At 46.8% G+C, this 22,814-nt stretch overlaps 1 protein-coding gene across 5 annotated transcripts in view; it reads left to right on the top strand.

Annotated features, from left to right (window-relative positions):
* Positions 1-22,814, top strand: part of EMID1 (EMI domain containing 1) — a 63,799-nt gene that overhangs the window by 14,158 nt on the left and 26,827 nt on the right. For 4 of the 5 annotated variants that reach the window (XR_014151411.1, XM_081841950.1, XM_081841952.1 and 1 more), the window contains exons 3-8: positions 1,478-1,581; positions 14,899-14,985; positions 17,301-17,362; positions 18,023-18,167; positions 20,473-20,526; positions 21,527-21,634. Coding sequence is in view for 4 of the 5 variants with exons in the window: in XM_081841950.1 (XP_081698076.1) it covers positions 1,478-1,581; positions 14,899-14,985; positions 17,301-17,362; positions 18,023-18,167; positions 20,473-20,526; positions 21,527-21,634 (560 nt within the window). In the remaining variant the exon portion in view is untranslated. The remainder of the gene's footprint in view (positions 1-1,477; positions 1,582-14,898; positions 14,986-17,300; positions 17,363-18,022; positions 18,168-20,472; positions 20,527-21,526; positions 21,635-22,814) is intronic. The other variant, XM_081841951.1, reaches the window with a different exon arrangement.

Raw genomic sequence — 22,814 nt, 5'->3', positions numbered from 1 at the left:
AGTGTCCTATCTGCAGCTGGTGGGTGGGGCTTGGCCAAAATGGCCCCGCAGGCCAAACAAGGAGGTGCGGCGGGTCCGTTGAGGCCCACTGGCTGGTGGTTTCCTGGCTTTAAGGCTTCTTTTGCCAATGCCATTTATTTATTTATCCTTACATTTATTCTTTTTATTTCATAAAATGTGCATACAGTGGTACCTTGGTTCTCAAACTTAATCCGTTCCATAAGTCTGTTCCAAAACCGAAGCGTTCCAAAACCAAGGCGCACTTTCGCACAGGAAGTAGAAGAAGAAGAGTTTGGATTTGATATCCTGCTTTATCACTACCCGAAGAAGTCTCAAAGCGGCTAACAATCTCCTTTCCCTTCTTCCCCCACAACAAACACTCTGAGAGGTGAGTGGGGCTGAGAGACTTCAAAGAAATGTGACTAGACCAAGGTCACCCAGCAGCTGCATGTGGAGGAGCGGAGATGCGAATCCGGCTCCCCAGATTACGAGTCTATCGCTCTTAACCACTACACCACACTGCAAAACGGATTAATCAATTCCAGACTTTTAAAAACAACCCCTAAAACAGCAACTTAAGATGAATTTTACTATCTAACAAGACCATTGAGCCATAAAATGAAAGCAATAATCAATTTACTGTACTATAAAATAAATAAGACAGTATTGTAGATGATTAAAATTAAAATTAACATTTTTTTCTTACCTGCACTGATGATAGTCATTGTTTGGATGGGGGGCTTTTATCCATTTCCGCAGTCACACAATCAGTCAGAATCAGTAGCAGAACTGGGTTCCATACAGACACAAAAACAAATTAACCAAAAAAGCTTCAAAAACAAAAGCGCATAATAAATAGCAAAAACAAAAGCGCCAAACTTAATCCATTCCGGAAGTCCATTTGACTTCCGAAATGTTTGAAAACCAAGGCGCAGCTTCTGATTGGTGCAGGAGCCCCAGAAACAATAGCCGACAGCCGCATCGGACGTTTGGCTTCCGAAAAATGTTCGCAAAGCGGAACACTTACTTTGGGGTTTTTGGTGTTTGGGAACCAAGGTGTTTGAGGACCAAGGTGTTTGAGATCCAAGGTACCACTGTACAGCTTGATTGTAAAAGCAAACCTCTAAGCAGTTTACAAAAAGAATAAAACAATAAAACTGAATACATCCTTTTCCCCCAAGGGTCTCAAGGTGGCCTAGAAAATCTTACCTCCCTGCATTTTCTCCTCATATCAACCCTGCCGGTTAGGCTGATGGACAGTGACTGGCTCAAGGCTTACCTATTGAGTGTATCATGGCTGCAAGGGGATTTGAACCCTGGTCTCCTTGGCCCTTGGCCCTCCAACCACCCACTCTACTCTTCCCTCCACAGCCCCACACTTTATTATAGGAGTTGGGCCCCCACAGAAGCCCCAGGCTCTCTGCACTTGTAGCTCCTGTTGCCTGAAGAAGCCATTTTGTTTTTTGTCTCTCCTCAGCTATAGAACGATCGTCAGGCCAACGTACAAGCAGGCCTACAAGACGGTCACGGCTCTGGAGTGGAAATGCTGTCCGGGACACACGGGTTCCAATTGCGAGGCAGGTACGAGGCAGCCGGTTGGGGTGGGCGCAGAGATAAGGCCCGGTTCATAGAATAATAGAATTGTAGAGCTGAAAGGGACCTCGAGGATCATCCAACTTATTGCAATTCAAGAATCACAGCTATGGTTGTTGGCATTGATATGACCGTTATGTGATTCTTGCTGCTTTGTACAGGTACGTAAACAAATAAACAGGTCCCCCAAGGGTCTTCCGGTCTGAAACAGTGGGGAAATTGAAGGATGTGTGGGGCAAAGCTATGCACCGCTGTCTGGTGCAGCCCCCTGAGATGCAACTTATTTATCTTATTTATTTCGCAAAATTTATATGCCACGTGATTGTAAAGGGAAGAAACCTCAAAGTGGTTTGCAAGAAGTCGTCCCAAGAAGCTTGCGACAAAGGTCCCACTTGCCCTCTGCCTTGCTTGCGCATTTTCAGCCTTGAAAGCGCGCAAGTGAAATGCACATAAGATGCGACCGTGCTGTACGGCAACATACAGAAACCCACAACGTTTCAATACTATGAATATGGTAAGATTACATTAACAATGTCAAACTTCCTGGCAAAAGCCAAAATACTAAGGTTGCTATTCGAGTTCGCCTTGGTTCTAGAGGCAGACACACCTCCCCTGATGTTATTCATGGTCCTCCTGCAGCAACTTGCAAACCTTCCAGAAGGCTGAGTAACAGTGTCCCAGGAACTGTGGTTTGCAGAGGGTGCCGTGAGCTGCTACCACAGAGCAGGTGGGACATGGGTGGCGCTAAACCAATGAACCTCTTGGGCTTGCTGATCAGAAGGTTGGTGGTTCAAATCCTCGTGATGGGGTGAGCTCCCGTTGCTCTGTCCCAGCTCCTGCCAGCCTAGCAGTTCGAAAGCAGACCAGTGCAAGTAGATAAATAGGTACCACTGCGGTGGGAAGGTAAACGGTGTTTCTGTGCGCTCTGGCTTCTGTCGTGGTGTCCCCTTGCGCCACAAGCAGTTTAGTCATGCTGACCACATGACCCAGAAAGCTGCTGCGGCAGGAAGGTAAATGGTGTTTCCGTGCGCTCTGGCTTCCGTCACTGTGTTCCATTGTGCCAGAAGCAGTTTAGTCCTGTTGGCTACATGACCCAGAAAGCTGTCTGTGGACAAACGCCAGCTCCCTCGGTCTGAAAGCGAGATGAGCGCCGCAACCCCATAGTCGCCTTCGACTGGACTTCACCGTCCAGGGGTCCTTTACCTTTTACCTTTTACCACAGAGCAGTACAATTTAGAATCCTCTAACAGTGTTTGCTTATTGAAGGCATTTATAAATCGCTTAATTATTTTTAAATTAATGTTTCTGTGATAGGACAGGAGCTGGGTGAGGTGGTTCTGCCTGAGATGGTTCCTAGTTGACGACTCGTGTTGATCTTGTGTCTGGGCCCCAGATCTCAAATGGCAGGGGGAAGTTCAATGTCCGCTTGGTTTGGGTTGAAGGAAGCAATGACTCAGGATGACCCAGAACGGAGCTGACCGATTCATCCTGTCTCTTTCCCTCCCCTTGTCTTTGAACCAAGGAAGGATGTGAGCAAGGACCCAAGACTCCCAGATGCTGAGATGCTCTGGAGCAGGGGTCAGCAAACTTTATCAGCAGGGGGCCGGTCCACTGTCCCTCAGACCTTGGGGGGGGGGCCAGGCTATTTTTTTTGGGGGGGGGAGAAATGAATGAATTCCTATTCCCCACAAATAACCTAGAGATGCATTTTAAATAAAAGCACACGTTCCACTCATGTAAAAACACCAGGCAGGCCCCACAAATAACCCAGAGATGCATTTTAAATAAAAGGATACATTCTACTCATGTAAAAACACACTGATTCCTGGACCTTCCATGGGCTGGATTTAGAAGGTGATTGGGCTGGATCTGGGCCCCGGGGCCTTAGTTTGCCTACGCATGCTCTGGAGGGCTGCACATGGGCAAAGAAGAAATGGAAAATCCCCAAGCGAAAAGCCGGGAGAGTTTGCTGGGAAAGTTGAGAAGCGAAACTTTAGTACTCTATAAAAACACAGGGAGACAGTAGAGTTGGAAGGGACCACAAGGGTCATTTATACCAACCCCCTGCAATTCAGGAATCTTTTGCCCAACATGGGACTCGAACCCACAATGCTGAGACTGAGAATCTCGATGTTCTACTGGTTGAGTTGAGCTTGCTTTTCTCCTCCTCCCTGCCCAGCCCTTTCTCTTTGTGTGCCCTGTCTCTCGTCTCATGCTCTACCAACTGAGCTACCCCAGCTATCTAGATGGAATATATAAGATGACAAGATAGGTAAAGGTAAAGGGAACTTGACCATTAGGTCCATTTGTGGCCGATTCTGGGGTTGCGGCGCTCATCTCACTTTACTGGCCGAGGGAGCCGGCGTACAGCTTCTGGGTCATGTGGCCAGCATGACTAAGCCGCTTCTAGCGAACCAGAGCAGCACACAGAAACACTTGTTTACCTTCCCACCAGAGTGGTACCTATTTATCTACTTGCACTTTGATGTGCTTTCGAACTGCTAGGTTGGCAGGAGCAGGGACTGAGCAATGGGAGCTCACCCTGTTGCAGGGATTCGAACCACCGACCTTCTGATCGGCAAGCCCTAAGCTCTGTGGTTTAACCCACAGCGCCTAGAGGTGTCCAAAATAATGCACGGCATGGAGGAAGTGGATAGAGCAAAGCTTTTCTTTCTCAGTCATAATGCCTGAACTCGTGGACATCAAACAAAGCTGAATGTTGGGAGATTCAGGACAGTTAAAAAAAGAAAGCACTTCACACAGCGCATGGTTAAAATGTGGAACTCTCTGCCACAAGAGGCAGTGGCTCTATTTAAAACTGGCTGCAGGACAGCACACCTGGAGGCAACGGGGCTTGCATTGGGCATACAGGACAACCTGCTCTGTCTTGCGTTGCCTCTCCCAAGTAAAAATGGCCAGAGACAGCTTCCTCTCTTTGCCCCATGGTAGAGCTGGCCCTGTGAATGCCACTGATTGTGGTGACAAGACGGAGGGGTGGTTTGTGGCTGGGAGGGTAAGCTCCACTTATTTTTTTATTATTATTAATATTTATTAAGTTTTTAACAAAAAAAGGATTACAAAACAGTAAACAATAAACAAAGAACACACAAAGAAAATACAAAAACCGAGATTTAACGTAAGAAGAAGAGAAAAAAAAGAATCCCTCTTTCTGATATCTTACAATCATTTACTTATTTTCCTGACTTCCTCACACCTCCCTTTTTTGTATTCCATTTAAAAATTTGTTCAGCAAATTCATACCCTCTTAATTTACCCTTAATTGTTTATCCTCACATATTCTAACTTCAAATTTTCATCTGCTATCAATCCCTTCTTGCATATTCTTATTTTGCCTTATTGCTAGAACCACTTCGTTTCATTCCAACGTCATTAACATTCAATAATTTTACAGTGTTTCTGTAGATAGATTTTAAAATTCTTCAAATCTTCTTCCACTGACTCTTCTCCCTGGTCTCGGATTCTGCCGGTCATTTCCGCCAATTCCATGTAGTCCATTACTTGCATCTGCCATTCTTCCAAGGTGGGTAGGTCTTGTGTCTTCCAATGCTTTGCAATGAGTATTCTTGCTGCTGCTTATTCTTGCTGCTGCTGTAAGCTCCACTTAAACCACTCCACACACTTCCTGAGCCTTAGTGAAGGGTTGCGTAGCCCCCCCAAACCCAGCTATGCTTGACTGCGCATGGAAAAGGGGACCAGTGTCGGTAACTCCAAACAGCAGGCTCAGATCATAACAGGTGGCAGGCAGCCAAGATGTCAGAAGTGATCCATAAAATAAAAGGACACCTGGTGCGAAATCCCATTATTGTGAAATCCTACCCGGTGGATGGATACTCCCTGTATTGAGTTTGGCAGAGCATAGTAGGAAATGAGAGAGGTCTGTGGTGGAGGGGAGGCTGACTGGGGCTGGTGGGCGGAGAGGGGGGAAGAGGGAGAGAAATAAGCCAACTTTGGAGAGAGGTACATTGGCAAGAGTAGAAAACCCTTAAGAGAGAATGCTCTGTTTTGCCAGGGAGATTCAGGATTATAATTTTGTTTTTTTTAATTGGCTCTTGGTTTTGACATACAGTGGTACCTCGCAAGACAAATGCCTCGCAAGACAAAAGAGTTTTTCGTTTTTTGAGTTGCTTCGCAAGACGAATTTCCCTATGGGCTTGCTTTGCAAGACGAAAACGTCTTGCAAGTTTGTTTCCTTTGTCTTGCAAGTTTGTTTTCTTTTTCTTAAAACCGTGCATTCAGGGGGTCAGTTGCGACTTGACTTCGAGGAGCAACTCATAGCACGCGGTGTGGTAGCCTTTTTTTAGGTTTTTGAAGACTTTGGTGATTTTTGAAGCTTTTCCAAAATCCGTGCTTCGCAAGACGAAAAAACTCACAGAACGAATTCATTTCTTCTTGCGAGGTACCACTGTAATTTTTATTCGGATCTCATTTTATTATAGTCATTTTAATATTTATTAAGAGCAAATCGTCTTCCCTTCTTAAAGCTGACCTTCCAGGGAAATTCAGCGTACTGTAGTTTATTTGTGGCCAAGTTAATTTCAGTTTCTGCAGCCTTGGTCTACTTCTGTGTGGTTAAACTCTGTTCGGCAATGGTCGAAGGTGCAGAAACAACCAAATAGGTCTGAGATCTGTGGGTAAAGGGTGGTATACAAATTGAATAAATCAAAATAAATAAAAAATAAATACCCCTTGTTCAGGTCCTAGTGCCCTCAAGCTGTTGCCATCATCCTTGGCCGTTGGTTACGTTGGCTGGGGCTGATGGGAGGTTTTTTTGGTTTTTTTTTTTTTTTAAAATGGCTCTTATTAAAGATTTTCTTGTGTTAAAAAACAAACAAATATACAAGGAAAAGTGCATATAGCATCTCCGTTTTTTATTTGTAGGGTCTTCGTCACAGTTTACATTTGGTATGAGACACTATTGCCACAGACATCATGCGTTTGTGGGGGAAAAGATGGGAAAGAGAGAGGGACGGAGGGAGGGAAATGGGAATAATGATCTTTTGTTCTGTTGCATAGTGTTTGTGCAGGGTTTTTTTGTTTGAGCATCATGTGAGTAGGTCCCTTATTTTTATTTTTCGCTCTATAAGACGCACCAGACCATAAGATGCACCTAGTTTTTGGAAGAAGAAAACAATAAAAAAAATCTGAATCCCATAATCCAGGACAGCCAGTGGGATTGCTGCGCAGCGATCCCGCTGGCTGTCCTGGCTTATGGGATAGCTGCGCGCAGCCTCGCCCAGGCAAGGGGAGTGGCTAAGGCTCCCCCAAGAGCCGCACTCCCTTTAAAGAGCGCGCAGAGTGTGTGTGCGGCTCTTTAAAGGGAGCGCTGAGCAGAGCCTCCCGCCTGCATTCACTCCATAAGACGTGCACACATTTCCCCTTTTTAGGAGGGGAAAAGGGCATCTTATAGAGTGAAAAATACAGTATTTATTTTTGTTGGCATTGTGAGAGATTAGGGGGTCCAGAGCCTGGTTGGTTGCAGTGTGGTTTCATAGAATCGTAGTGTTGGGACCATGAGTGTCATCTTAGTCCAAACCCCTGGCAAACCAGGAATCTTTTGCCTGATGTGGGATTTGAATCCATGACTTCAAGATTGAGAATCTCAGGTTCTACCGACTAAGCTAGGGGTGTCCAAACTTTTTCCAAAGAGGGCCAGATTTGTTGAAGTGAACATGAGTGAGGGCCAACCAAAGTTGTTGACCTTTTTTAGGATTGAAGTTGTTGAATTTTTCTTATGATTTTACCCCAAAGTTGTTGGGCTTTTTACTGCCACAGGGGCCAGATTAGACCAACCGGCAGGCCAGGCTAGGTCCCCGAAACAGACTTCAGACATGCCTGGACTAAGCTATCCGTGCTGTCTTGTTTGTATTTATGTGTGTTTGGAGGTGGGTTGCCGAGTCAGATGAGCCATACTGGCTGAGTCGAAGACTCAGTAACGGGACAGAGAAAAGGAAGCTTTTATTCACACAGCACATCTTTAAACTTTGGAACTCTCTGCCACAGGAGGCAGTGATGCCCACCAACCTGGATGACTTTAAAAGAGGATTAGACAAATTCATGGAGGAAAAGGATATTAATGGCTGCTGGCGATGACAGGCTATCTTTAGCCTCCATTGCAACTTTTAATTGTTCTCTGAGACGCGGAGGAAAAAAGGAAAAGCGGGATCGAAACCAGGACGGCTTCTCTAATTCCGGGACTGCCCCTGGAAAATAGGGACACTTGGAGGGTATGGTGTAAACAAGACTGAGCTAAATGGACCCATGATTCTGACTCTGTACAGTGGTACCTCAGGTTACATACGCTTCAGGTTACATGCGCTTCAGGTTACAGACTCTGGTAACCCAGAAATAGTGCTTCAGGTTAAGAACTTTGCTTCAGGATGAGAACAGAAATCGTGCAGCGGCAGCGCAGTAGCAGCAGGAGGCCCCATTAGTTAAAGTGGTGCTTCAGGTTAAGAACAGTTTCAGGTTAAGTACGGACCTCCGGAACGAATTAAGTACTTAACCCGAGGTACCACTGTATAAGGCACTCTGTTCCTGTACTCCAGTGACGGAGGTAATTGAGAGCGTTTTAGGTAAGAGGTGCAGGGACCCCTCCTCTTCCTCTTTCAGCAGGCCCTGCCTGCTTGATCAGCGATCTGTTTTCCTAGGTGTGGCGCTTGCCTTTCTGTGACGGCATCCTTTCATCTCCTGAACCATCTGACAGCCTCCATGGGAAATCATTCACCCTTCCTGTTTGTTGAGTGTGCCTTGCTGGGTCAGCAGCACGGCCGCCCTCCTCGAGATCCTGTTGGCCCACCTCATTTGCTTTGCTTGCTGTGGTCATCTCAGCCCATTTCATGGCGAAAGCCGCACACGTTTTAATAAAGCCTTCTGGGAACGAGGGGAAGAGGCAGCTCAGTTCAACTTATGCAGGAAGTAACAGCTGGCAGAGGCGGATATCGCTGAGAGGTCATCTTCAAATATCTGAAGGGTTGTCACATGGAAGAAGGAGCAAGCTTCTTTTCTGCTGCTCTGGAGGCTAGGGCCTGAACCAATGGGTTCAAATGACAAGAAAGTTGATCCTGGCTAAACATTAGGATTGGGAAAGATGGAGGGCCCAAGGAGAAGGGGACGACAGAGGACGAGATGGTTGGATAGTGTTCTCGAAGCTACCAGCATGAGTTTGACCCAACTGTGGGAGGCAGTGGAAGACAGAAGTGCCTGGCGTGCTCTGGTCCATGGGGTCACGAAGAGTCAGACACGACTAAATGACTAAACAACAACAACAAACATTAGGAAGAACTTTCTGATTGTGAGAGCTGCTTGACAGTGGAAATTGAAATACTTTATTGTCACTTGTACAACTTGTATACAGTGAGATTACACGAGCACCCCCCACTCAGCTCTCTTAGTCTTAATTCCCCTCGTTTACTGACGCACACCCACCAAACCTGAAAGTCAGTTGCCCAGTTGTTATCTTTTCATTCAGCAGCCTAACAGCCCACAGATAGAAGCTGTTCTTTACCCTGTTGGTGCGACTAATCATACTTCTATATCTTCTGTCTGAGGGCAGGAGATCAAGAAAGTGCCGGCCAGGGTGTGAATCATCCCTGAGAATTTGCCTCACTCTCCTGAGGCAACATTCTTCCGCTATTTCATCCAGTGGATTCACGGGACAGCCCATAATATATTGTGCTGTATTCACCACCCTCTGTAGGCACTTCCTATCAGTTGATGTCAAACCAGCGTACTACACCGTGATGCAGTATGAAAGGACACTTTCTATTGTGGACCGGTAGAAGAAGATCATCAAATGTTGATTGACATTGTTCTTTTGCAATACTCTGAGGAGATGGAATGGACAACCTCGGAAGCTGATGGGCTCTCCTTTGTTGGAGGTTTCTAAATGGAGGCCAGAAGGCCATCAGGGATTTCTTTAGCTGCGATTGCACGGGCTAAACCAGATGACTCTTGGGGTTCCCTTCCAAGTCTTGAATTCTTTGTTATTTCAGGGATTTCCCATAAAGTACAAGTGTGGAAACTCTTTCAGCCTGAGGAGCTGTGTTCCTTTCTGGTCAACCTCCCAAGGGCCACATGTCAGTGGTGGGCAGGGCCAGAGACAAATGTTAGCAGAGCCGCTTATGTGAGGCTTATCCCACCTCTTTACCTTCTTGCCAGTCAAGCAAGAGACTTTGGAGTTTAAGGACACTTTCCAGCTAGGCCAAAGCACTGAGGCAGTGCTGGTGAGAGGTGTGGTCTGGGGAGATAAGTGTGATAAGAGAGGGGGTTGGTATGGGTAAGGCCCCGAGGGCCTGAAAGAGAGACTTGGGGGCCACATTTGGACCCCCCTGCAATAAAGCATGCCACATTTCTCCCCACTCCTTATTATTACAATTTGGCACCCCCTTTCCAAAAGCAGGTTAGACATCACCACGCTCCCAACAAACAGCTTTAACGCCACGATACGTAACTCTTACCTGGTCCTGGCAAGTCTTCTCCCTGGTTATTTTGTCCCTGCATTTGATTCATTGGCAGCCAGCCTCTGTGATCATGAGGACTGGAAACTTGAGTGTGAAATGAGAACAGGGCTGATAGTGAGAGGGAGTCATGTAAGGAAAGGGTCACCTTTTGTATATTCCTTGCATTTAGCTTGGGAGCTACTTGGAGGAGTCTAGTAGAAAAACAGGATGCAGATTTATCAACCAAACAAATTAGAAGGGAGAGCTACCGTGCCTTTGTGTGTTCCAGTTAATTGTAGCTTATCTATCCAGGAACTAAACTTCCTTTTCAGTTTAGGGGGGAAAGAGAGTAAGGGAGGAACAAAATAGTGATATTTAAAATAGTGCATGGCTTGGAGTAAGCGGACAGAAAAAGCCCCCCACTTAAAATACTAGTAAAGCAGCATTTAAGAAAGCTGAATGTTGGAAAATTGAAGACAGACAAAAGTAAGAATTTATTCATGCAGCATATAATTAAAATGATGGAACTCACTCCCACCAGGGCTAGTGATGGCCACCAACTTGGGAGGCTTTAAAAGAGGATTAGACAAATTTATGGCAGAAGATAAGGCTATGAGGGCTATTTAACTGCAATGGCTATACTCTGCCTCTCGGTCAGAGGCAGTAATGCTTCTGAATACCAGTTGCTGCAAATCACAAGTGGGGAAACTGGCTGTAGTGCTTAGGTCCTGCGTGGGGAACCCCACTGGAACATCTAGTGGCTCCTAAACTTTCCCCCATAAACTCATCCCCAGTGCCCCTTACCCTACAAAAAGCATTATTCAGAATAGCAGTTTGCATGACCCACTAAGGAAGATAATTGCAGAATCAAATTCAAAACAGTAACCATTAGTTGAAAAAAAATAATAATTCAAATCCAGTTGAAGCTGCAGCACAACCTCAGTTTTAGAACATCTCGGCTGCCGAACGCTGAAAACCCGGAAGTGAATGCTTCCATTTCCGAACGCACCTTGGAAATCGAACGGCTTCCACGGCACGTTTTTCCATTTTCACCATTCACTTTGCCGACACCCCTTGATTTTCAGTTTTCATACATTTTGGAAGTCAAACGACTTCCAGAATGGATTACGTTCGAAAACCGAGGTTCCACTGTATTTAGTTTAATTGATGAACTTGATCCAGTGATACCAGTTTAAAAAAACTGGTCTGATGGTCATTTACACCTCGTCACCCCTTACCTCTTAGCGACCCGCCAGTAATCCCCACCCCCACCCCTAGAAGCCTAGAGATTTCTTGCTGCCTCTTTTTTCTATCTTGCCAGCTGCATCGCTTCATGCCTGTGATCTGCACAAACAGCCGCCCTCCTTTCTCTTCCATTCCCCTCCTTTCAAAGCAAATATTTACATTGCCAAATGCATTCCGGTTCAGATTAAGGGGAAAGGGGAGATCGTGGTCCTCAGGGTGGTCTCAGAATGAGCCATCGAGAGATCAGCGTGTTCCCTTATTGGTTGGGACAGCTGATGACGCCCTGACCTGGTGTGACTTGAAATCAGGATGGGGCGAGTGGGTGGGGACAAGGCTGATGACATCCATTTGGCCACCCACATGCGACAGCCTTGCGGAGCCAACCTTGTCTCAGCGTGTCCCCAAATAAGTACTGGGAGGCTGAAGAAAGCTTCTCCTATCTACCAGCAGATAATCAGACTAGCTGTTCAACTACTATGGGATTCACTCCCACCCACAAGAGGCAGTAATGACCAACAATCTTGAATGGCTTTAACAAAAGATTAGACAATTTTGTGAAGGATAATTATTATTGTTATGTTTATCCCCACCCTGCTTCAAGGACTCAAGGCGGCTTACAGATAAAATAAGAACAGCTAAAAATTGGGGGGGGGTGTCATTAAAAACCAGTTAAACATTAATAGAATTAAAACTAACCAACCAGCCAACACACACACACACACACACAGAGTTGTACCTCGGTTTACAAACTTAATCCATTCCGGAAGTCCGTTTTTAAACCAGGAAGTCCGTTTTTAAACAGGGCTGTTCTTAAACCGAGCTCCTACTGTATGTATATGTGTGTGTGTGTGTGTGTGTGTATGTGTGTGTGTGTTAATTATATATATGAGTGTGTTGGTTGGATGGTTAGTTTTAATTCTGTTAATGTTTAATAGGTTTTTTTTTAATGACTTCCCACCCAGTTTTAGCTGTTATATCGGTGTTAAAAACATACAGATAATTACAGTTGCCCCCCCCCCACTTATGCAGCGGTTATGTGAAATTGCATATAATTGAAACTCATTGAAAAATCCTGCAAAACCCCTGTTACGCCCTTTTGGTGGCATTTCAGTGACATCTTTATGCAGATATTGAAGGTACGTAAACAGGGTGTTGCCTGTACAATAAAAAAACTATAGAATAAGGCTGTCCACAGCTACTAACCCTTATTGATGTGTTCCATACTATCCACTGTTGGAGACAGTATGCTTAGGTCCTGCTTTTTCCTTTATGCTATGCCTTTGGCTCTTAATTATTCCATAAGTTGCTTAGAGGTGGCCCCCATGCTTTTGTATTAAGCAACCAACAAGTTTTTTTAAAAAAATAGTAGCTATGGACAGAATGAAAAGAGCTCTGGTGACTTGAATCCCAAGACCCATCTGATCTGATGCATCATTTCCAGCTATGACTGGGCCAGCTTGCAAGCAGAGCAGAGGCATGCAAAGCAGGTGCTCTTCCTCTGAGCTATGGCCCTTCCCCTTAAAAAAGGTTAAGTTTCTAGTCCTCAGCATTGTAAATAAAGGGTTGCATTAAATAGGAACATAAGAAGCAGCCTTGTACCAAATCAGACTATGGGCCTATCTAGCTCAGTGCTGTCTACACTGACTGGCAGTAGCTGCCCCTAAGCAACGGCCCTTCTACTGTGGCGGGTGGCGCTGTGGTCTAAACCGCTGCGCCCATTGGGCTTGCCAATCAAAAGGTCGGCGGCTCGAATCCCTGCGATGGGGTGAGCTCCCATTGCTCTGTCCCACCTTCTGCCTACCTAGCAGTTTGAAAGCACACCAGTGCAAGTAGACAAATAGGTACCGCTGCAGTGGGAAGGTAAATGGTATTTCTGTGTGCTCTGGTTTCCATAATGGTGTTCTGTTATGCCAGAAGTGGGTTAGTCTTGCTGGCCACATGACCCGGAAAGCTGTCTGTGGACAAACACCAGCTCCCTCGGCCTGAAAACGAAATGAGCACCCCATAGTCATCTTTGACTGGACTTAACCGTCTAGGGGTCCTTTACCTTTTACCTTCCACTGTGTGATCAGGGTTTGGGGGAATTTCCAAATTCCGTGGCCGGGCTAACTCCACGGAAACCACCCTAGGAATTCTTTTCTTCCTGGGGATCTCAAACAGCAAAAAGGCTTTGTTACCTAGCAGTGTTGGGGATACAAGCTTGGCTCAAGAGAGACAAACCAGACGGCAATCTTGGGCAATATCGTTCCTTTCCCACCCTATCCCAGCATGGGAAGCCAGCCCTCCGGACCCGTGTAGGAGACAGACCTCCATCTGGAGGAAGCCAACTGCAGTTCCAAGTGATTCAGACAGCGGATTTCCTCAGTGACTCCCCATGCCAGCAGGAACCTCATTCAGAGAGCCATACAGCTGCTGCCCTAACCCCACCTTCCCCGGGAATAAGCCCCACTGAATCCAACAGGGCTTACTTATGAGCAACTGTGGTTGGGATTGCGCTATAAACTGTCTCTGATAGTGGCATGCGACAGCCCTATGGCTACATCCACACTGCATTTATTTATTATTTATTTATGTTTAATTTTTGTTTATGATTTTCAGTTTTATACTTTTCAATAATTTTACCATCATTTTAACATTTTGAAGTGCGACTTGTTCCCCCCTTTCTGCGCTTCCTTAAATTAATTTTTGTATATATTTTCTGCATATTCCAAATTAACTTAACTTACTCATTAATTCATCTGCTTTAAATATATACTCTTATAAAACTGCAGGTTATTAAAATAATCTTGCCAATGTACTTATATGTTTACAGTTTGTTTGTTTTTTTGGTAAATTTTCAATAAACCATTTCCATGCTTTTATAAAAAGTTTGCTATCTTGATTTCTTATATTTCCAGTAAGTTTTGCCATTTCAGCATATTCTGTAAGTTTTTTTGTATCCGTACTTCTTTCGCTGGGACTTCTTCTTCTTTCCATTTTTGGGCAAGTAACATTCTTGCCGCCGTAGTCTCATACATGAATAAATTTCTATTCAGTTTAGGTAGTTCTATCCCTATAATTCTGCCCACACAGTATTTAAAGCACCAGGATACCTCCTTAAATAGCCGTGGCTTCCCTCAAAGGATTCTGGGAACTGTAGCATGTTAAGGGTGCTGAGAGTTGATGGAGACTCCTGCTCCCCTCACAGAACCATAGATGTCAACTTTTCCATTTGCTTGCGAGGAATCCTATTCGGAATAAGGGAATTTCCCATAAAAAAGGGAAATGTTGACAGCTATGCACAGAACTACAATTCCCAGAGTGGTTAAGCAGAGATCTGGGAACTGTAGCTCTGGGGGAAGAACTTGTGGCCTCTAGACTACTTCCACCGCCCTTAACAACAGCTCCCGGGTTTCTTTGGCAAAAGCCACAATTGTTTAAATGCATGGTGAGAATGTGGGAAGAATAGTGGCTAGCTTAGGGTCAAAGAACTCAACAACGTGGTTTGTGTATTTTTTAAGTGTGCTTAAGTTTGGGTGAGCTCCGATATGGCCCTCGGGCTGAAATAGGTTCCCTGCCGCAACCCTAACCAATTCTCCCCCAACTTTTTCTTCCTTTTCAGAGACTGCTGGCTACCAGGATCCTCAGGACGCTGCTCATGGGGCTGCCCCTTTACGCAGACTGCCAGCCCGGCCTGCAGCTTATTCTGGTGAGGGTTGAGGACCTAAGACGAGCCCAGTGGAGTCAGGCCAATGGCTCAGCATCCTGTGCTCGTGGCGGCCTCCTCAATGGGAAACCATCAAGCAGCACCCAAACCCTAGAGCAACTCTCTCCCCTCCTGTGGCTTTTAGCAACTGGCATTCAGAAGCATCGGGACGCGGGTGGCGCTGTGGCTTAAACCACAGAGCCTAGGACTTGCTGATCAGAAGGTCGGCAGTTCAAATCCCCGCGACGGTGTGAGCTCCCGTTGCTCGGTCCCTGCTCCTGCCAACCTAGCAGCTTGAAAGCACATCAAAGTGCAAGTAGATAAATAGGTACCACTCTGAAGGGAAGGTAAACGGCGTTTCCGTGCGCTGCTCTGGTTCGCCAGAAGCAGCTTAGTCCTGCTGGCCACATGACCCAGAAGCTGTATGCCGGCTCCCTTGGCCAATAAAGCGAGATGAGCGCCGCAACCCCAGAGTCGGTCACGACTGGACCTAATGGTCAGGGGTCCCTTTATCTTTACCTTTATTCAGAAGCATCACTGCCTCCTACCGTGGAGGCACAGCATAGCCATTGTGCCTAGTAGCTGCCAAGAGCTTTGTCCTCCCCAAGGGTTTTCTAAGCAGAGCACCCTTGCCCTTGGGCTGGTGTATGTTGTCCTACCCAAACTGCACCGTTGCTTTCCTCCCCTTTGCTCTTGGCATTTTGGGCAGACAGCCAAAATGGCAGATCCTAGCACATCTTTGACTTGAGCTGAAGGCTGGGGTAAATCTTTCTCACCTTACTCAGTCCCCACAACAACCGTGCGAGGGAGGTTAGGCTGAGAGGCAGCGACTGGCCTGAGAGCACACAGTGAGCTTCATGGCCGAGCAGGTGATTTGAACCCTGGTCTCCCAGCTCCTACCAGGGACGCAGGTGGTGCTGTGGGTTAAACCACAGAGCCTAGGGCTTGCCGATCAGAAGGTTGGCGGTTCAAATCTCCATGACGGGGTGAGCTCCCATTGCTCAGTCCCTGCTCCTGCCAACCTAACAGTCTGAAAGCACATCAAAGTGCAAGTAGATAAATAGGTACCACTCCGGCGGGAAGGTAGATGGCATTTCCGTGCACTGCTCTGGTTCGCCAGAAGTGGCTTAGTCATGCTGGCCACATGACACGGAAGCTGTACGCTGGCTCCCTCAGCTAGTAAAGCGAGATGAGCGCCGCAACCCCAGAGTCGTCCGCAACTGGACCTAACGATCCCTTTACCTTTACCTTTACCTTCCAACTCCTAGTCCAACACTCTAACCACTACGCTGGCACGGGTATAGAGCGTTTGAGATCTCTTTCATGGCTTTCAACTCTTATATTTGCTTGTTTGTTCCAAAGTCATGTTTCAAAGTAGCCTCTGTGTCTCTCTGTGTATTCGCTCAGTTCTGATTCCCATCAGTTGGATCTTAGCGATGAGTGAAAAATCCTTCTCTTTCCACTCCCCTCCAATAAGGACAGCAGGGATATTTGTCATGGCTGCAGCACCTCACCAGGGAGCTAATAGAATTGGTTCTACAATGCAAGGCACTAATCTGCTCTGTGTGGGAATTGGCTGAGCTGGCTTGGCAGAGCGCTGGCAGCCCTTTGCAGGCTGAGAAATTCCTGGTTGTCCCTCTGGCACTGCTTTCGCAGTAGTGTGAACTTGCCTTCCCCAACCTGGTGCCCACTCAGATATCATCATCATCAATAATTGTTAATAATCATCTTCCACACAATGGCCTCAAGGCAACGTGTGGAAAAAAACAGCGGGAAACAGTGGAAAGCACAAAAGAACAGCCTCTATATTTAAGACAAAACTTAAACAATACAAAATAGACACTCGGCACAAAGACCCATTTATCTAGCTGGGAAAGCAGTAATACAGTCGTACCTCGGAAGTCGAATGCCTTGCGACTTGAATGTTTTGGTTCCAGAACGCCACAAACCTGGAAGTGAGTGTTCCGGTTTGTGAACGTTCTTTGGAACCTGAACTTCCGACCCAACTTCCGTGGCTTCCGATTGGCTTCAGGAGCTTCTTTTTACCCAGTAAAAAGCCTTTTACCCAGTCAGACCATTGGTCCATCTAGCTTAGCATTGCCTGCACTGACTGGCAGTGGCTTTCCAGGGTTTCAGAGAGAGGATGCTTGCCGATCTTACCTGGAGATGCAGGGGTGTGTGAGAGTGGGGTGGCCACACCCACTGATGGCATGTGGTCCTTAGAGAATTAACCAAGGGCGAATGTGGCCTCCAGGCCAATAAATAAATAAATGTGAGCTGCCCATTTTAACTACTCCCTGTCTCACCTGATTCCCCAGGTTGTTTAAACTGCAGCAAACTCTCAGAGCTGCTGGAGAGGGTCAACTTCTTAGAAGCAAAGGTCAGTCTCTTTCAATATAACTTTATATACTCTTGAAGGGGCAGTGGGGTTGGGGGGGGGGTCTCAGCTGGGCTGCTTTATCCAATACCTCTCCTCCAACTCTCCAGCCTTGTCAGAAATCATTATTTCAGTGTGGCAGGTTTAGAACTCCCTGCCTATTGATATCATACAGGCGCCTTCATTGTATTTTTTCCTCCCGGTGCCTGCTTATTTTGCTTTCATTTAGGCAAGCCTCTCCAGAAACATGAATGTTAATGTTGTTCGCCGTTAATTATTTTTTACAGATGCTTTTCCTTGTTTTTAACTGTTTTTTAATTGATGATTTTAATATTTCTTGTAAACTGCTTAGACGTCTTAGTTCAATCAAGTGGCATGTAAATGTTAAAAATAAAAAAAGATATGCAATTTCATCAAAGACCAACAGCACCAGAAGGGAAACAGCTCTGCATGCGGAGGACACAGAGTAGAATGAAAGGATGCCTTCTTGCCTCCCTAATCACATATGGTAGTCAATATAGCTAGCATACTGATCTGAACACACAACCCTCACATACTCAACCCCAACCACGCTACTTCTGGAGCTGCGCCTCCCTGCCTGTGCATGTGTTAGGGGTGAAGACCTTTTGCCTCCTTTGCTGGAGATGTTCCCCTTGTCTTCAGGTAGCGACCCTCTCTGCGGCTGAATCTGTGGACTCTCTGGTGCCCGGCAGACGACTTCCTCCTAAGGGAGGCGACTCTCCTGATTCCGTGGCCCTGTGGGGCTCTATGGCTGCTCAGGGGAGCCCTGGGGATGAAAGCGCAAGAGGTAAGCGGGAGGGAGGCAGTAAATCTTCAGTGGTCATCTGGGGTGTGGTAGGGTGGGCACAGGAGACGAGGCCTTTTCAGTGGTGGCCCTGCCTGTGAATTCCTTGCCTGGTTAGCTCCTTCATGCCTTTAGACTCTGGCAGGGAGTGGGAGCTTCCTCATTAGGGCTGATGGGGCAATGCCCCATGAACCTCAGTCTGGCCTCGGCCAGCTCTCACCTGCCTGCCTTCTTACATACAAGCAGTCCAGGGGGTGGCCCTGCCTAGCCCTCCCTGCCAGGGAACGAGCCAGCACTAAATCACACGGAGTAAACTCTTCATTAGACGAAACAAGACCTGCTCCAGGGAGTGAAGCCTAATCAGCACAGCAACTCTTCTGGGTAGGCAGTTGTGGAGGCTGAAGGTCCCGGCCTTCCCACAGATGCCTAAATCTCCTCCATCTCCAGGTCCTTCCCAAGCAATCTGAGACTACGCCGATGTGCTTGTCTCTGCTCCTCTCTGAACATACCTCTTCTGGTTCCGGGAGACCAGGGGGAGTGGGGATTGTCACAGCAGGAGGGGGAGACACCAGCCTGACTTGTCTCTGCCTCTTGGCTCCCCTCCCCTCCTGCTTCAACATCTGCCTCTGATTCTAGACTTCTCTCTGCCCTCGACTCCCCCAGCTCACTAAACCCTGTAACCTTTTTAGCTTCTGGCAGATCCTCTTCCCATTCTGCTCCTTCTTCTCCCTCGGACCACCCATCCTCTGTGTCCAGCCAGTCTGTGATTCTCCTCCAGCTCAGTCTCAGTATTTGCCCTGATAGGGTGCAAAACTAGAATTAGTTGGCTCCACGCAGAATTGTATGGTTGGGACTCAAAGAGTCACCTAGTCCAGTGGTTCTCAAAGTGGGTGGTACTGCTCACTGGGAGTCAGTGGAATTACCTAGGAGATTACCTAGCAAGACTGGCTGAAGTTTTTACAAACTGGGCAGCAGCATCCTAAGACTGGCCCTGCCTTCTCCAGGATTGAAGCAGGGACAATGGAGTTTTGCTTCTGATTATCAGCTCCAGCCTCTTCTCTTCCCTCTCCTCCTACCACCCGCCATCTCCTTCCTCCCAAGTCCACTGCCAGCATTGCATTGGGGCTGGTGAGAAGCACACCAGGCGAGGGGGCCAAAATTGAAAGCAGCTGGCTGACGGGGACTGTCCCGGGGCCTGGCGAAGCTTCCTGGCTTTGGCTGGAGCTCTGTGCAGCTGGAAAGGTTTAGTAGTCTTTCCCTCGCTCTGACAGAACATGTGTTTCTGGTTTGGGCGAAGAGAGGGGAGGAGAAGACGGGAATAATTAATGATGGAATATTTCTCTCCCCTCTTTGCACAAGTTGCAAAAGGACAATGGACAGAAAGGGTGGCGAGATGTTCTTTCCTGGCAGGGATGTGCAAGGGCTTCCCTCGTCGCTTTGTCACTCATTACACCCAACAGGAAAGGTGTGCTGAACCCTGAACATGATGCACCGTGAGCAACTGCTGTTGTTCCTCGGTTGCGTTTCTGCTTTGCAGAGAATGTCCCACATTGACTTATGCAGGGTTTTCGGTGCCTCAGAGATGGGTCATTGGCCTGATTCAGCAGAGCTCTTCTTAGGGGACACGGGTGGCGCTGTGGTCTAAACCACTGAGCCTCTTGGGCTTGCCAGTCGGAAGGTTGGCGGTTTGAATCCCCACGATGGGGTGAGCTCCCGTTGCTCTGTCCCAGCTCCTGCCAACCTAGCAGTTCGAAAGCACGCCAGTGCAAGTAAACCCAAGCACAAGAGCACTTTCCCTAGGGTTTAAAGTCCTTGTGTCTCCTTGCAGCTGGTAGCAGGGTCACTTAAATACCACAGATGGAGAATGAGAGAAAAGCAATCCTGATAACAATTTACTGAGCAGAGAGCAGTGTATGATCTGAGGAGAAAGGAACAGGGAGGTTTCTTCTTATTTACGTCAGGCCTTGTACATAGCAGAAAGAGATTTGACCAAACATACAGAGGAAAACTTCCTCAGAACTACACAGCCAATCGGAGCACATGCTGCCTCAGTAAAGATCATGTCACTTTGCCTAGTTGCTAAGCAACACCTCCACCTGTCCCGCTCTTGGCCACTTGACTTTAACACGAGCAGAATTAACCCTTACATTACAAACTGAATGATCTCTGCTGCTGCACTTTCAACAGCAGCATTCCAAAGATCCTGAAAGAAGGAAGACCAGGGACACTGTGTTGGGTGTACATGTGTTGCACTCTTAAGCCTTGCTTGTAGGAGCTTCAGGTAACGTCTTGTCCCCTCTGTATTTAGCAGGTTCTCCAGGCCCCAGAGAGAGGCTGAGGACCACCATACCTGGACGTGATGGTATGTACTCAAGCGGCTTACAATATTTTAAGGGAAAAAGAAAACATACATATACATCAAAAGCAGCATTAAAAATAAATTATGAAAGACACTTCTGTTTTTTAAAAAGCAAACTACATCAAAACATCCCACCCATGCAGAAAGGCCATAGATGGCTAAAAAAAGAATGTTTTGCCTGGGACCAAAAGATATGTAATGATAATGTCAGGCAAGTCTCCCTGGGGAGAGTGTTGCAAAAGTTGGGGAACCACTTCTGGAAAAGGCCCATTTTCATTTTGAGGAGGGGCCGCATGAAGAAGGGTCTTGGATGATGATTGATAAAAGGAGACTGTGAATTTCTGTGTGAAATGTTCATTTTACATTCATATTTTCTTTTCCTGCTGTAATCCGACATCTTCAAGCATTTCCCTTTACTTTCGCTTTCTCCTTTTTGTTTTTAAATAATTTTTATTGATTTTAACATATAAATTATAAAATGTACCACAAAACGTATCACTTATACAATCTTTTTAGACTTCCATCAGCACCTCTGATGATCCACCGTTTTAACCACTTCTTATGCATTTCTTAACTTTGTATTGCCTTTACATCTCTTAAATCATCCTTCCCCTTCTCCATTTTTGCAATACTTCCAATAATACTCCTCATAAAACTTCTTACAAACCTACAAATGTCGTCTGATCTTCACAAATTTACTTTCGCTTTCTCAAGGACTGAAATTCTTGCTGCAACACACCATTCGCCGTGAATCTCAGTCTCAACACATCCATTTTTAGCTATGGCTGCTCCATATATCTGAAGCACACAACTTCCCAGCAAGAGAATTCTGGGAACTGTAGTTTCTCCCCACCACAGAGCTACAATTCCTAGCACCCTTAACAAACTAGAGTTCCCAAGCTTCTTTGGAGGAAGCTGTGTGCTTTCAGTGTATGTTGTGATCTTGGGAATGCGCATCTTCCTCGACTGTTACCGCCTTCCCTTTCCAAACCTTTTGTTTCAGGGAGGCTGGCCTCGCAGGGACCCCCAGGCCCTGTGGGTCCCAAAGGAGACATTGGCATACGCGGCCCGTCAGGCGTACCTGGCGTCAAAGGCCCTGCTGGACCACAAGGTAAGCCCCTGCTGCTGCAGGTGCAACTCTTCCTTCTCCTTGCATGGAGGCAGCTCCAGGTTCAATCCTCTGCATTTCCAGCTAAAAACAACTTACCGTATTTTTCGCTCTATAAGATGTACTTTCCCCTCCTAAAAAGGGGAAATGTGTGTGCGTCTTATGGAGCGAATGCAGGCTCCATGGCTTCAGCGAAAGCAACGCGAAGCTTTCGGAGTGCAGCAGCAGCTCCCACTGCGCTTCGGAGGCTTCGGGCGGCTATCCCTGAAGCCAGGAGAGGAAGAGGGGTCAGTGCGCACCGATCCCTCTTGCTCTCCTGGCTTCGCTTCGCTGGAGAGGCGCTGTGCAGCTTTCCCTCTCTGCGCAGCACCCCTTCAGTGAAGCGGGAGGAGAAATGGAAGGGGTTCCGCTTCTCCTGCCGCTTCGCTGAAGGGGCCTTTGTGCAGAGAGGGAGAGAATATTTTTTTTCTTGTTCTCCCCCTCTAAAACTAGGTGCGTCTTATGGTCGGGTGTGTCTTATAGAACGAAAAATACGGTAGCTAGCAGCCTTGGGGGAGGCCCCCCTCCCAAGTCTCCGGGATCTTTTTCTGCTGCTCGAAATGAATCATTTTGATATATAGTTTGATGTTTCGGACTACAAATCCCATCAGACCCAGTTCAGGTGTGGGGAACCTTTAGCCCTCCAGATGTTGCTGAACTATACATCATCACCTCTGGCCATTGGCCATGCTTTCTGGGGTTGATGGGAGATGTAGGTCAACAACATCTCAGCAACATCTGGAAGGCCAAAGGTTCCCCACACCTGACTGTCCAAAACACCTGGAGGGTTTAAGGGGTATTGCTTGGGTTAGTTCTGTGGGGTGCATCCTCTAGATTAGGTTCGTGCATTTTATTGTTAGACCTTATTATGCATTAGCCATGATTTGTTTAATCGTATTCTTGATCCTTGTGAGATGTTCTCATCATCCCATCCATTTATCTGGTTGTTTAAACTTCCTTTAGATCTTGCAGTTGTTAGCGAATGATGAAAGAAACCTTTCTGAGGTTGTTGCAAGTTGCTTTACGCTTGCCTTGCCTTGCAAAGAAACAGCAAGAATAGGCCAGGGACTCCCAATTAGCTAAGTACAGTGGTGCCTCGCAAGACGAAAAGAATCCATTCCGCGAGTCTCTTCGTCTTGCGAAG

Source organism: Podarcis erhardii (assembly GCF_964252035.2).
Source record: "Podarcis erhardii genome assembly, chromosome: 15".
Taxonomy (NCBI): domain Eukaryota; kingdom Metazoa; phylum Chordata; class Lepidosauria; order Squamata; family Lacertidae; genus Podarcis; species Podarcis erhardii.
This window is presented reverse-complemented; position numbering and strand designations above follow the sequence as displayed.